The 14349-nt window shown below is 34.8% G+C and overlaps 1 protein-coding gene across 1 annotated transcript; it reads left to right on the top strand.

The window, feature by feature from the left end:
- Nucleotides 1–5313: 5313 nt before the first annotated feature.
- Nucleotides 5314–8162, top strand: LOC140176862 (uncharacterized). Its single transcript, XM_072208418.1, has 4 exons — nt 5314–5533; nt 5579–5772; nt 6927–7370; nt 7563–8162. Exons 1-4 carry the CDS (start codon nt 5314–5316, stop codon nt 8160–8162), a joined length of 1458 nt encoding a protein of 485 aa, XP_072064519.1.
- The last annotated feature ends 6187 nt before the right edge of the window (nt 8163–14349 follow it).

Genomic DNA, 14349 nt, shown 5'->3' with positions numbered 1-14349 from the left:
ATTTTAATATTCATTGTAAAAAAAAATTATTTTTTGAATTATTTATCCAAACGCTATAACTTTAAAATAAGTACTTTTATAACTAAAAATCTAAACACAAAATAACTTATTTATAAGCTGCTATTAATAAGAATTCTTATGCTTTAAGCTCTTCTTTTAAAAAAACTTATTTAAGTTATTTATCCAAACTGGGTCTAAATACCTCTCAGAATCCATTTCACACGTTTCCAATGAGTGAACGAATTCTGCATATACTGCCTTACTTTATTCACTGCATAACTAAGTGTAGCATATTGCAAGAAACCAATAACTTTACTGTGATTATTAGAGAGTTGGATTTTCAAAAGCTTCAACTCCGTGATATGATAGTTTTAACTTAAAAACATAGGAGTAGGCATTGCTTTGGAAGCAGTCATGCCAACTTTTGTTAACAAATCTATAATTACGGTTGTAACTTGTAATAAGTTGCAACTAATTCGTAACCAGTCCTAACTAATCAATAATTCTGTTTTGCTTGTTATTCACGTTACATGATCTACTATTCTCTTATCTCCATTAATCACAAATTAAATTCCATCTGATCTCTATAACTGGCTCCTAAATAACTCCCCGTTAAAAAAAATCCAAAAATGAAATTAAATATAATTGACGGGAATAATAAAGTTGACAACGAAAAATGTATTAAAAAAATTTGAAACAAACATAAGAACATATACTTGTCAAGTAATCATTGTCAAAAATAATTGGCAAGCATTTATATAGAAGATATAATTAAAACTTGAAAATGTAGTCCTTCCACATGCATGCTTAAGGTATATATACATACACATGCATTCAATGGCGAATTATATGGTCACAAGAGAAGCGCAACGACCATCATGCATGATTCTTTGGTGTTAATTATTGATGTGCCACTAAAGTGTTCTATGATATATATGATAATAAAATCATCATATAACTTTTTTATGGAATAAAATTTAGATACTTGGCACTTTAGTTGTTTGAAAAAATAAATATATATCATTTTTTCAAAAAAAAAAAAAAAATCAGAAGAATATACTTAACAAATCTTTATGATTACAACAGAAAAAACTTAAAGAACGGCTTCCATTAATTATTCAAGTGTCTAAAGGCACTGTATGTGACGGTTGGTCGGTGGTAACTACTCCCACCAACTATACATATACATATTATTGATCTCTCATTATTTTAAAATTGAACAAAATATAGAGCGTAATTGTAATAATGGAGCTTTTAACAATTTAATTTGTTGTTTGCAATGGCGTATATATATATATATATATATGGTGAAGTCTCTGGTGGCTAGAATATTAATGGCTAAAGATAGCTAAGAGTTGACTTTCAAATAAAATAATGACACTTGGTAGATTTAGTTTCACAACTTTTTAATAATTTGAATGGTGGTTAAGAGTGTGCAATAATTATTAGGAAGTTATCATGTGGATAGAATTATCATTTGAGGTTACCTTATGTGTTGTTGGATCTTGGACAAAAATATTATTGGACCATTATACAAAATAAAATCAAAACTGTACAAACATGAGGTCCAATAATTTTTTTTGGCATAATTGTAAAATAAAGTTTATTTCTTCAATAATTTATTCCTTAGTTTGTTTGTATTTCTCTAAAAAAAATAACCATAAAAAAATATTATAATGCCCTAAAAATTTTATTAAGGGAACAAAATTAATATTTTTTTACGACATATATTTGTAAGATTTATTTTTTATATTTATTTAAAAAATTGTTGGATTGTGAGACTGTTCGGTTTTTTTTAATAATTATAAAAAAAATAATAATGAATTAATATAAATATATTAACATTTGTAAAATACATGTTATAAATATTAAAGTCAGTCATCAGTATAAAATATATATATGTTAGAATCAGTAATATATAATAGATAATAAATGTGTATTTATATTCTAACATATATTTTAGTTGTAAAATCAGTAATATATAATAGATAATAAATGTGTATTTATATTCTAACATATATTTTATACTAATGACTGGCTTTAATGTTTATAACATGTATTTTACAAATGTTAATATATTTATATTAATTCATTATTATTTTTTTTAGTATACATATATAAATATAAATATATAATAATATTATTATTATATATATAGGAATTGTGAAGGAGATAGACCTTCAACTACACTAAGATTTGCAAATCCCCACATTAAATAATGCATCATAGAATATTCTGATTGGCCACCTTATTATTGCGTGTTTCAATAATTCAAGAGCCAAATTAATCTAGCTACCACAAAAACTTTGGCTCATATGCACGTTGCTTTTCCCACAACGAAAAGTCACTTGTAAGAGAAAATTTCGGTTGGGGTCAGTTTTATAAGTTTCAACTTTCTAAATTTTCAACAATATAATTAACGGAAGCAACCAAGAAACTAAAGTTAATACTTAAATACTACTATAATAAGATGGAAATTAAGACTATAATGATATCATCTACTAACTAAAACCAATTCACGTACACTCGTTTCGTCAATGTTGAATAATATGTACGGTTCCGTACTTCAAAATCGTATGTAAAAACGTGGGTCCCAATTGAGAAAATTTTGCATGGTACGGTGGAGCTACGGATATTATTACGTAGTATGTGTTGAATACTTGAAATCTTGAATGTCTATTACAAATTTACACTGGAAGACCCGCTACGCTTACGATGTAGTAGTATTAATTGGATTCATCATCAATTGAAAAAATAGACAGATTTCATGTGGTGAAAAAACAAAATTAGAGTCCATAAAGAACTCGACTAAAACGAGTTATAATTTGTCTAAACAGTAACAATCAGACTCCAATAACAGACTGATTATCATAATGTTTATATATGTCATAAGTACTTTTTAAACGAGCATAATCATACAATAGGTAACCGATCAATACCCTATCTTATATAAGAAAGGTAAAATTTTTCTTTTAAGAGACACGAGAAAACTATACAATACTAACTTAAATATTGGAGTGCCTTTTGCAGGTACTCTCCCCCTTTTTCATATTTCCTATGGAGTGACTTCCTTCTTTGAAAAAAAAGCTTGGATCTAGTGGATCTTTAACTCGGCGCTGAAAAGGGTAACTTAAGAGCAACTCGGGGCGCTGCCTCTTAAGTACCAAACTTTGTTCAGGTTCTTTATCTAGAACAATTGGCGTCCACCGTGGGGCCGAAGAAATTTAAAAGTCCTCTCTTTTTCTTAGCTCCCACCACCATCACGTCCACTCATGGTTGACGCTTAGCCACCTTCCCCAGCCGAGCTCCTTCGGATGGTAGCTGAGCTGCAGCAAGCCAACCAGCGAATGGTGGAGGCAAATCAACGCATGACAGATTAGGAGACCCAAAGAAGTACCTCAAAAAGTTCCGATCAATAATGATCGTTAACGGTGCTTCCGATCCTGTCTTATGTCGTTGTTTTTCTTCCTATTTGGATGGTTCTGCACTTGATTGATTTTGTTCTTTACATGCAAGTTCTATTTCTCGGTTCCAGGAACTAGCCAAGCTCTTCGAAGATCATTTTGCTGGATCTGCAATCTATCTACATGACTCAGATTATCTGAACACAATCAAGTAAGGGCAGAATGAAAGCTTGAAAGACTACATGACCCGTTTCACAAAGGTCGCAATGAGTATACCAGACCTCCATCCCGAGGTTCACCTGCATGCTATCAAAAGCGGACTTTGGCCAGGTAAATTCCAAGAGGCCATTGCTGTCGCCAAACCAAAAACCCTTGCCGAGTTTCATGAGAAAAGCAAAAGGCCAGATCGACGTTGAGGAACTCCGACAAGCTCGGAGAGCCGATAAGCCACAATATAAGGAGGACGATAAAGTTCAGGATAACAAGAAGGGTTTCAAGCTAACTTTCTGATATGAATCGTATACTCAGTTCAACACTAAACGAGATGGTATCATCAAGGAGATCTTAAACTCGAAGCTAATCAAGCCACCAAGAAAGGTCGGAACTTATCAAGATACAAAGAACGTGGATAAGTCTAAATATTACACGTTTCATCAGAAACATGGGCACACCACCGACGAGTGTGTAATAGCTAAGGACCTTTTGGAGCGTTTATCCCGGCAAGGTCACTTAGACAAGTACATCAGTGGCCAGTGGCCACATGCAGCGGCGTACACCTGCAGACCATAGTTCGGTGGCACAACATTCTCGGGACAGAGAAAAAGCAACTTTCAGTCACCACGAGCAACCTCGTGGAATTATCAATTGTATTTCAGGTGGTTTTGTAGGTGGAGGCGCGTCAAGTTTGGCACGTAAGAGGTCTTACCGAGCTATGCTTTCGACAGAATGCTCTTCGGCCAAGCCGAAGTCTTTACCAACTTTTCCAAAAGTCACATTTGAATCCTCCGACCTTAACACCAGCATTGCAATCCTGGACGATCCTGTTGTCATTTCTCTTCAACTTGGTAACCTCTTGGTAAGAAAGGTCCTGCTTGACCTAGGGAGAAGTGCCAACATCTTGTTTTATTCAACCTTTCAGAAAATGAAGCTAAGTGACAACATCCTACAACATTCTGGCAGAAATCTGGTCGGATTTTCAGGTGAATGCATCCCGGTACTGGGATCTGTGTGGTTGAAAACCACATTGGGTGAGCCCCCTCTATCCAAAACATCTGATGTTCAATATCTCGTAGTTGATTGTTTCAGTCCATACAATTTTATTCTCGGTCGACCCTTTTTAAATAAATTTGGTGCAATTGTATCTACAGTTCATCTCTGTGTTAAGTTTCCTGTGTAAGACGATCTCATTGCTACGATCCATAGCAACCACCGCGAATCGCATCAATGCTACAACATCAGTATGAAGCTACCCAACCGACTTAAGGGGTCTCAAGTTAACAACGTCCAGATCTCCATAGATGACCCCACCTTGGCCGATCTAGACCCAAGAGTAGAATTCCAGGACCGACAAACGCCAACCGAGGATTCGCAAAAAATATATTTTAACAACAACCCTAACAAGTATACTTATGTAGGTACAGCTATCAGAAACGACAAAAGGCACGCAATAGAGCAATTCTTGCAGCAGCATGCCGACTTGTTTACATGGACACTTGATGATATGCCCAGGATTAATCCTCTAGTCATCTCCCACAAAATGGCTCTAAACCTGTCTGCCCGACCTATAGCTCAGAAAAAACGAAACCTAGGACCCAAGAAAAAATAAGCTTCCTTAGAGGAAACTCAAAAGCTTATCAATGTAGGTTTCATTCAGGAGATCAGATTCACGACTTGGCTAGCAAACGTCGTCATGGTAAGAAAACAAAACGGTAAGTGGCGCATGTGTGTTGATTTCACTGATATCAACAAGGCATGCCCCAAAGATTCTTATCCTCTACCTTCCATAGATTCTTTGGTAGATAATGCTTCCGGATACGCAATACTAAGTTTCATGGATGCTTACTCCAGGTACAACCAGATCATTATGCACCCTTATGATAAGAGTAAAACTGCTTTTATTACTGAACACGGTAATTATTGTTATAAAGTTATGTCTTTTGGCCTAAAGAATGCAGGAACAACTTACCAACGTCTTATGGATAAGATGTTCGCAAAACAGATCGGACGAAAGATAGAAGTTTACGTCGATGACATGGTTGCCAAGACAAAAGTCGGAAATCAACATGTGAATGACCTTACCAAAATCTTTGGTCAGATCCGACGATACAACATGCGCCTAAACCCTGAGAAATGTGCCTTTGCGGTACAGGTAGGTAAGTTTTTGGGATTCTTGTTAACTAGCCGAGGCATCGAGGCTAACCCGGATAAATGGCGGGCTATATTGGAAATGACCAGCCCACAAACGATAAAAGATGTACAACGCCTTATAGGGAGGCTAGCTGCTTTATCTAGATTCCTACCATGTTTAGCTTCCAAATCATCTCATTTTTTCAAAACATTAAAAAAGAAGAGTTCTTTCCATTGGACTGAAGACTGCGAAAGAGCTTTCACTACTCTAAAAGAAACAATTTCCAAACCACCTATTTTGAAGAAGCCTCTGCAAGGGGAAGAACTTTTCCTTTATTTATCCATCACTGACTGGGCTTTAAGCTCTGTTCTTGTTGCAGAAAAAAATCACGTCCAACATCCGATCTATTTGTCAGTAAGACCTTGCAACATGCTGAGCTTAATTATTCGAAAATTGAGAAGTTGGCACTAGCATTGGTATTCTTAGCAAGGAGACTCCGACCTTACTTTTAGAGTCATGTGATCCATGTCCGGATAGACCAGCCACTACGACAGGTCTTACACAAACCAGAAATTACAGGCCGACTAATCAAATGGTCGGTCGAGTTGTCAGAATTTGATATAAGATACCAAGGAAGGGGGCTAATCAAGTCTCAATTCCTGGCAGACTTCGTCGCTGAGTCTACACCCCCTGACTCCACCGAACACAACATAGAATGGACATTATATGTGGACGGCGCCTCCAACATGCAGGGTTGTGGTGCAGGAATTCGACTTGGAGGAACTAATGGTTTTATCCTGGAACAGTCATTGCACCTTTGTTTTAAAGCGAGCAATAATCAAACAGAATACGAAGCTTTAATTGTAGGACTAAGACTAGCTATAGACCTACACATCTCATAAATAAAGGTATATTGCGATTCCCTATCAGTCGTCCAGCAGGTAAACGACCTTTTTCAAGTAAAAGATCTTATACTGGCAAAATACTTGGGATTGGTAAAAGATTTAATCTCATGCTTCGCAAAGTTTGAGATTCATCACATACCTCAGGATCAAAATCACCGAGTAGACATTCTCTTGAAACTAGCAAGCACACACTCACGATTCTCACATTTATACCAATCCACTTTATTCACACCAAGTATTGATCTAACTGAAGTTTTAAGTACTGAGCAGGAACAGGACTGGCGATGGTCGTATTTGCAAAATCTAAGGACGGGAAACATCCCTTCGGACATTAACAACAAGAAAAAATTTCGCCGGCAAGCATCATTCTTTACAATATTCAATAAGTCTTTATATAGACGAGGATTTTCTCGTCCCCTGTTGAGATGTCTTTCAAGAAACGAAGGCAATTTGGCTATATACAAGGCCCACGAGGACATCTGTGGTACCCATGTGGGAGCTCGGAGTTTGGCATACAAATTCTTCGTGCAGAATTTATTTTGGCCCACCTTACATCAGGACTGTGCTAATAAGGTCAGGACTTGCGACAATTGTCAGAAGCACTCTCCAATTATACATATTCCACCAGAAGAGCTGCACTACTCGGACGTGAGCTGGCCTTTCGATAAGTGGGGGCTTGATATTCTCAGTCCTATTCCATTGGCACCGTGTCAGGTAAAATTCCTAGAAGTACCTATTGATTACTTTTCAAAATAGATCGAAGCTCAGCCTTTAGCTAAAATAACATCACAACAAATGATTTCTTTTATTTGGAAGAATATTATCTGCAGATTTGGCATACCTCGCCGTATCATTACTAACAATGGTTGCCAGTTTGTCGATCAGAAGTTTACATCTTTTTTGCAGAACTTAAAAATAAAGCAACACTTCTCTTCAGTGGAACATCCACAGACAAACGGCCTCGCAGAAGCAGCCAACAAGGTCATCCTACATGCATTAAGGAAAAAACTAGATGACGCCAAAGGCCTCTGGGCCGAACTTATACCTGAGATCATATGGGGATATAATACTACCGTACAGTCAACAACAAAAGAAACACCATTTTGGTTGGTGTACGGATCTGATACCATGATACCATTGGAAATCTCTCAAAGCTCTGTCAGAACTAGCGTAGACAATCATGAAGAAGCTCGGCAGACCGAACTTGACACCATTAAAGAAATCGGAACAGACGCAACACTCCATCAGCAAGCAATGCAGCAGCTTATAGCTCGAAGACATAACAAAAGAATGGTTCCACAATCTTTCCAAGTAAAGGACTTGGCGTTACACAAAACCGAGCATGCAAGAAGACCTCCCATACATGGGAAGCTCGCAGAATACTGGAAGGGCCCATTCCGAGTTATCGAAGTCCTTGGCAACAGTGCATATCGACTAGAATCTTTGAATGGTACTCCCATACCTAACACGTGGAATATTTCTTATTTGAAACAATTTCATAGCTAACACACATGGCCAGGCTCGTACTCTTTTTCCTACTCGCAAGATTTTTCCCAAAAAGAGTTTTGCTTGGAGAGGTTTTAACGAGGCGAGCCTACCTATACCCTTGTACCCAAAGGATACTCAGATTAACTATTTCCACCATTTTAATTGCTTTCTTTCATCACATCTCAGCCTCGTGCTCAGTCACAGTCTAATCGATTTATAATTGCAATCTCAATTCTACATTCTGATCTGAAAATACAATCACTACTCCAACGTGAAAATCAAACATCCGATCAATTTTTTCAAACATTCAATCTCAATCGATCAATCCAAATCCAAACAAACGCCAACTATATACATGGCGTACACACCCAAAAATGCAAAATCCGTCATTAACAAATAGCTCAATAATTTTCCAAATACAAGTAAATTATAGATACTAATAGTCCCAGAGCAACCAATAAAATTCACGCAAAATATACGGCCAAGGTTTCAAAAACAGTTTTTCACCCTAAAGGGAACTAACAAATCTCAAAATAAACACAACAAAAGTTAACAAAACCATCTAACAACAACTAAATTATGAATTATTTTCATCACCATCTTCTACAGGCCTATCATCATCATCATCATCTACCATCATTCCATCCCGAACAATCTTTCCCGGGTCTATTGCAGAAAAGTCAAAATCCGGCACCAGAAATTTGGCCTGCAGCATTGCACGCTCGAAACCTTCGACAAAAGAATCCAAAATCTCAATCACTTTGCTCTTTTCCAAAGCTTTGAACTTTTTAGTAACCTCGATCACTTGGGTCCTCATGCTGCACAGGTCAGCTTCCGTTTTCTTCATAGCTTCAACTTCGTTGGCATAATTGTCCTTCACTATCTACAATTCCTGTTCTGTTTCAACAAGCTTACTTTTTAACTTGACAATAGTGGTAGCCTTAGAAACAACCTCTTCCTTCAGTTTCTTCGCCTACTCATTTTCTCCCAAAAGCTTCTTGTGCCAAATCTCTTGGATCCGCCCTAAGCTCGCAAGCCTCAGGCCGAGAACCTTCAAAAACAATATATATATATATATATATAATAATAATAATAATAATAATAATAATAATAATTCATTAATTTAACAACAAATTACCTATCTATATACAAATAACAACTATACATCCTATACCTACATATACTGTCCAATGGCAACATTACCAACCTCTCCAGCCAGAGATACATCTGTTGATGACTGACAAACCTCGTCAGTCACAGACATAAACGGAAAATCCTTCCCCCAAACTGATAGTCCATCACCATGCTCAATGAAATCATGTAGCCTTTTTTAGTTTTCCATGAAAATAGTAATATCCTCCAAACTGGCCTCTTTACCCTGCTCACTCGAATCCTCTGACACATCTACAACATCTGACTTCCTCTTCTTCAATATAATTTTTCTTCGTCTTGGGGGAGGCTGATTCACCTCGCCCACTCCAACTGCCTTGTCAGGATTTGATGACGATCCATCTTTATCAATATTTTTGCTCTTAAACCGAGCTCTCAATGAAGCCACAGAAACTCCTGGGTACTTACCACCTAAAAAAAAACAATGAGAAAACAATCAACAACGGCTACAATGCCTACATATTCAAATCAACTCACCTAAATACTCTATTACATCTTGCTTATTTTTCTCCCACTGCAGTAATTCAAACACTGAAACCAACTCCTTTCGATCAACAGCCTCTATCAGATACTCGATAATACACTCATTCCTCTATCAGATATTTTGAGGCTCTGAGCACCACCACAATGGAAACTTCTCACCCAATTTATCATCTAGATAAAACGGATACTCATCCTCCTTACTTCTGACCTTCAAAAACATCTCCTTGAAATCCTTGAAAGAGGATTTATACAGTTTAAAAACACCAAACCCTGGGGTACTGTTCAAATTCACCCATGTACCTTTCCATACCCCCTTTCGCCTGAAACATGCAGAAAAAATATTCTATTGAGGGTTTTCCCCCCAAAAATTCCATCAGCACCTCGAAACAATGCAGAAACGCCCATCCATTGGGATGAAGCTGCGACAGGGCACAATTCAACTGTCTTAGTATCTGACATTGAAACTCTGTAAATGGAAGTCTAACCTTCAACTCTTCTACCACACAACTATACATAAAAAAGAACTCGAATCCCTGACCCCTGTGAAATATCCAGTCGTCCACAGTACATGGCAAAAGCTCCACCTGTATCCCAGACCCTACCCTAACTATCTTACTCGAATCTACTTCCTTCACAGCATCATTATCAATAAACAAAGAAACTCGAAATTTCACGTCCTCACCAACCCAATCGTATGACCAATCCACTTTTTCCTTTTTCGAAACTTCAAAACCTATTTTTCCAAAACTTACAGAAACAATAGAGAAAAGGAGTAGAGAATGCAGAAGGTGAAGAAGGAAAGTGCGCACATACCTCTTTTGCTCATTTTTTATTTTAGAAGGAATCCACCCAAACGTTTTTTAAAAGAAGCAAAGTTTACATTCAAAATCCACTTGGGTTCCAAAGAAGTTAATTTAACATGCTAATAACCGGTTCAGTTGCACGAACCGTCTCATCAATCAGATCAAACGGCACAGAAGAGTCTAAGAATTCCCACACTCTATTAAACCGCATTTAATAGCTTCTCTCACTTCACTTAATCACTGTCACCTCTACCAACTTCTAATTAATAATCTATTCTTATTTTTTAATGAAGTATGTTGTCCTGGAGGCCACACATATAACCCACTCACCGAGTTATAACTCGTCAAAAGCTCAACCTACTTCATTTAAAAATATCTCCAGACTAAACTTGGGGCTGTGATATGGCCGTTACACATAAAGAGCTATAACTCGGTATCGTGCGTTACAGCTCGGCTAAAACAAGCTATAATTCGTCTAAACGGTAACAATCCGACCCCAACAATAGACTGATTATCGTAACGTCTAGATATGTCATAAGTGCTCTTTAAACGAGCATAATCATGCAATGGGTAACCGATCAATATCCCACCTTATATAAGAAAGGTAAGATTTTTTCTTTAGGATACACGAGAAATCTATACAATACTAACTTAAGAATCGGAGTGCCTTTTACAGGTACTCTCCCCCCTTTTTCACATTCCCTGGAGAGTGACTTCCTTCTTTGAAAGAAAATGATAACTTAAGAGCAACTCGGCGCTCTCGGCGCTGCCTCTCAAGTACCGAGCTTCGTTCAGGTTCTTTATCTAGAACAGAGTCGATACTCGATAAAGTAGGAATGCAACGCTGACAAATTTTTAGGGAAATTTTTTATTTAAATAAAAATTCATTAATTGCCATTTATTTAATTACAGCAAAATTGTTTTTTTTTTTTTAATGTATTTCATATGTCCGTTATAATCGAACTATAATTCAGTTACACAAATGCTATATTTCGTCTAAAGTAACTGACATGTACGTTATTATATCATAAAACACTTATTTCTCAAAATTGTAACCGAGAAAAAGTAAAGCGTACTCCCCTTATAAAATTATACTATATATATTGATTTAAGCGATAAAGTATCTTCTGCATGATTCTGCTTTTTTTGTTCTTCGACAACCGAGATATATATATATATATAATCACCTCACCAAGAGTCTTGAAGTGGAATTAGCGGCCAAGCTATACTAATTTGAGAGGATTATTCATTTAAGAAAATTATTATTTTGTAATTTTTTATCAGGTCTATTTCACCAGTAAAATTAAAGAAAACACAATTTTCTGAGTTGTGCCGGCAAAATTAGCAATGTAATTTTTAGTATGTTAATATCTCTGAAAAAATGACTAAATTTGATACAAATATATTTTACTCTACAAAACATATTAGAGGATCAGTAAATTTTTTTTTATTTAATTAAAACTATATAAATGATCCAATCTCTCACAATTAGAAAATTAGATAATTAATAATTTACTTATTGTTTTGTCGATTTTTTGCAAATCGATGGTAGTTCGATATCTAATGATCTGGGAGCGAAACCTACTCTTCTGTGTAAGTACCAGTTTTCTAGAAGTGCATCAAAGCGTCTTCGATTAGACCAAATTTAAAAATTAAAATAAAGTAAATCTGTAAATTAATAAAAAAAAGGACTTAGAAATTAGAATTTTGAAAACTAAATAAATAATAAATGGAAAGGTTTGCAATGAAATTAAAAGAAGACAATAAAATACCTTTGATTGGATCAAAGAATTTCGACATGAAAGATTCAAATGCAGAAGAATAAATTGAACAAATAAAGATAAAGAACACTTGGTAAATAAAATTAATTGAAATGTTAAGTTTACAGAAAAATAAACTAAAGAAAAGAAGAAGATGGAAGGAACTCTCCAGAAAATATAACTCGATCGCAAACTCAGGAATTCGCTTGGATGTGAGAGTGCTAGAGTGTTTTTTCTGAGTAAAAGTTCCACCCCTATTCACGACGATTTTCTAATATTTATAAGCTAATTTTACATAACTGGCGATTAATTAGTAATTAATTAAAATTAAATACAACATTTCAAATTTGAAGTGCAGTATCTCTTAGTAACCGTTCCCGCCGTATGATTGTAGATATTCTCCATGATCTTCTCGTGCAATAAAAGCTATTAACTTCCCACTTTCACAACTATTCGACCGGTTCTTTCAAAGACCTTACTCAATTTTTCGAATCGAGTCTTCTCCTCGATTTGGCTCACTCAATCAACAAAACAATCGAAAACCAAAACAGCATTGATTACCTCCAACTTTATACTTGCGCGCGTGTCTTCTCGAAAAACCATACTTGACTCGTTTCGATTCCACTTACTTTTATCGAAAATGTTTTTCGATCAACACTTATTAAATTTTATTATCGTCTTTTTATGTCTTATTATATTATCATAATCATATTAAGTATACAATATCACCAAAAAAATATTAAGTATATAATAAAATTAATTATTAAAATTAGTTATTAATATAAAATATATATTAAAAATAAATTAAATATATATTTATATATTTATAATAATTAATTTTAATAACTAATTTTAATATACAAATAACATTATTTTGATATTCTTATTCGGAGGGGGTGGACATTGATGGAGCTTGAAACAAAATTTTGGAGGACCATATTTAATATAAAAGTTTGATAATAATATTTATACCAAAATAAAATTTATAAATATAATTATTCTTTAAGTTTGTTACTAATAAGATAATAAATAAATAATTTTATAGATAAAAAATATAAAATAGTTTATAATAATACACTTCAAGTTTTTAGTGACTTGAATAGAGAATATTGCTTGTTAAATAGAGAGTTGCGAATAGAGAAATAAAATAACGTATTTTTTAAAAAAAATATTTTAAATTATAATAAAATATTTGAGTCAATTGAACTATTTTTTATTTTTTTTAAAAATTATTATTAATTATTTTATAAAAAATTTGAAAAATCATGATTTCATTATCTCAATTAAGCTCGGCCTCTACGGGTGTGGGAGTAGAAGGGAGACAAATCAAACAATGCAACGGTGAACTTGAAAGCTTCCGTTTCAAAGGCTATAACGCACGTTATTATCATCGTGACTAATTATTATTTAAAAAAAAAAGTCTTGCACGCAAGCCTAAACTAACCATGTTCTTCTTGACCTCATGCCTTTTTTTTTCGTTTCTTTCTTTCTTTGTCTTTTTTGGAAATCCTAACACATAATAAAGAAAAACAAATAGTAAATGGCATTATATTATAATTTATATATGTAAAATATTCCGTGACTTGGTGATCTCAGAAATGTCACATTGCCATTGTCCCTTAGTGTACGGAAAAATGTACTTAATATATACATGTTTAGATACTCAAAGTAACCTCATGTAATTGGCCCCGTGTGGTTTTGAATGTGGATGATGACAAATTTCTTCACCAGAACATTAATTTGAGGGCAACTTCCTGTTGCGTTGATTTAACGATACGTTACTGTCTTTAAATAGATATCAGCATATCATGATTTTTTTTTATTTATAAAAATTAGGTAAGTTAAATTATCAATATTTATTTAGATATATTTTCAGATCCCTTGACATAAGATATTTATATTTCAATTATTAAAATTTCAATCACATCAAGAGGAGTAAATAAAATCAACCTAATGATAATTTTGGTCTTTAAAATTGAAGGATGAGTC

This window comes from Arachis hypogaea, chromosome 12 (genome assembly GCF_003086295.3).
Source record: "Arachis hypogaea cultivar Tifrunner chromosome 12, arahy.Tifrunner.gnm2.J5K5, whole genome shotgun sequence".
Classification (NCBI taxonomy): Eukaryota; Viridiplantae; Streptophyta; class Magnoliopsida; order Fabales; family Fabaceae; genus Arachis; species Arachis hypogaea.
The sequence above is the reverse complement of the archived record's forward strand: the minus strand, read 5'-3'. Positions and strand labels throughout refer to the sequence as shown.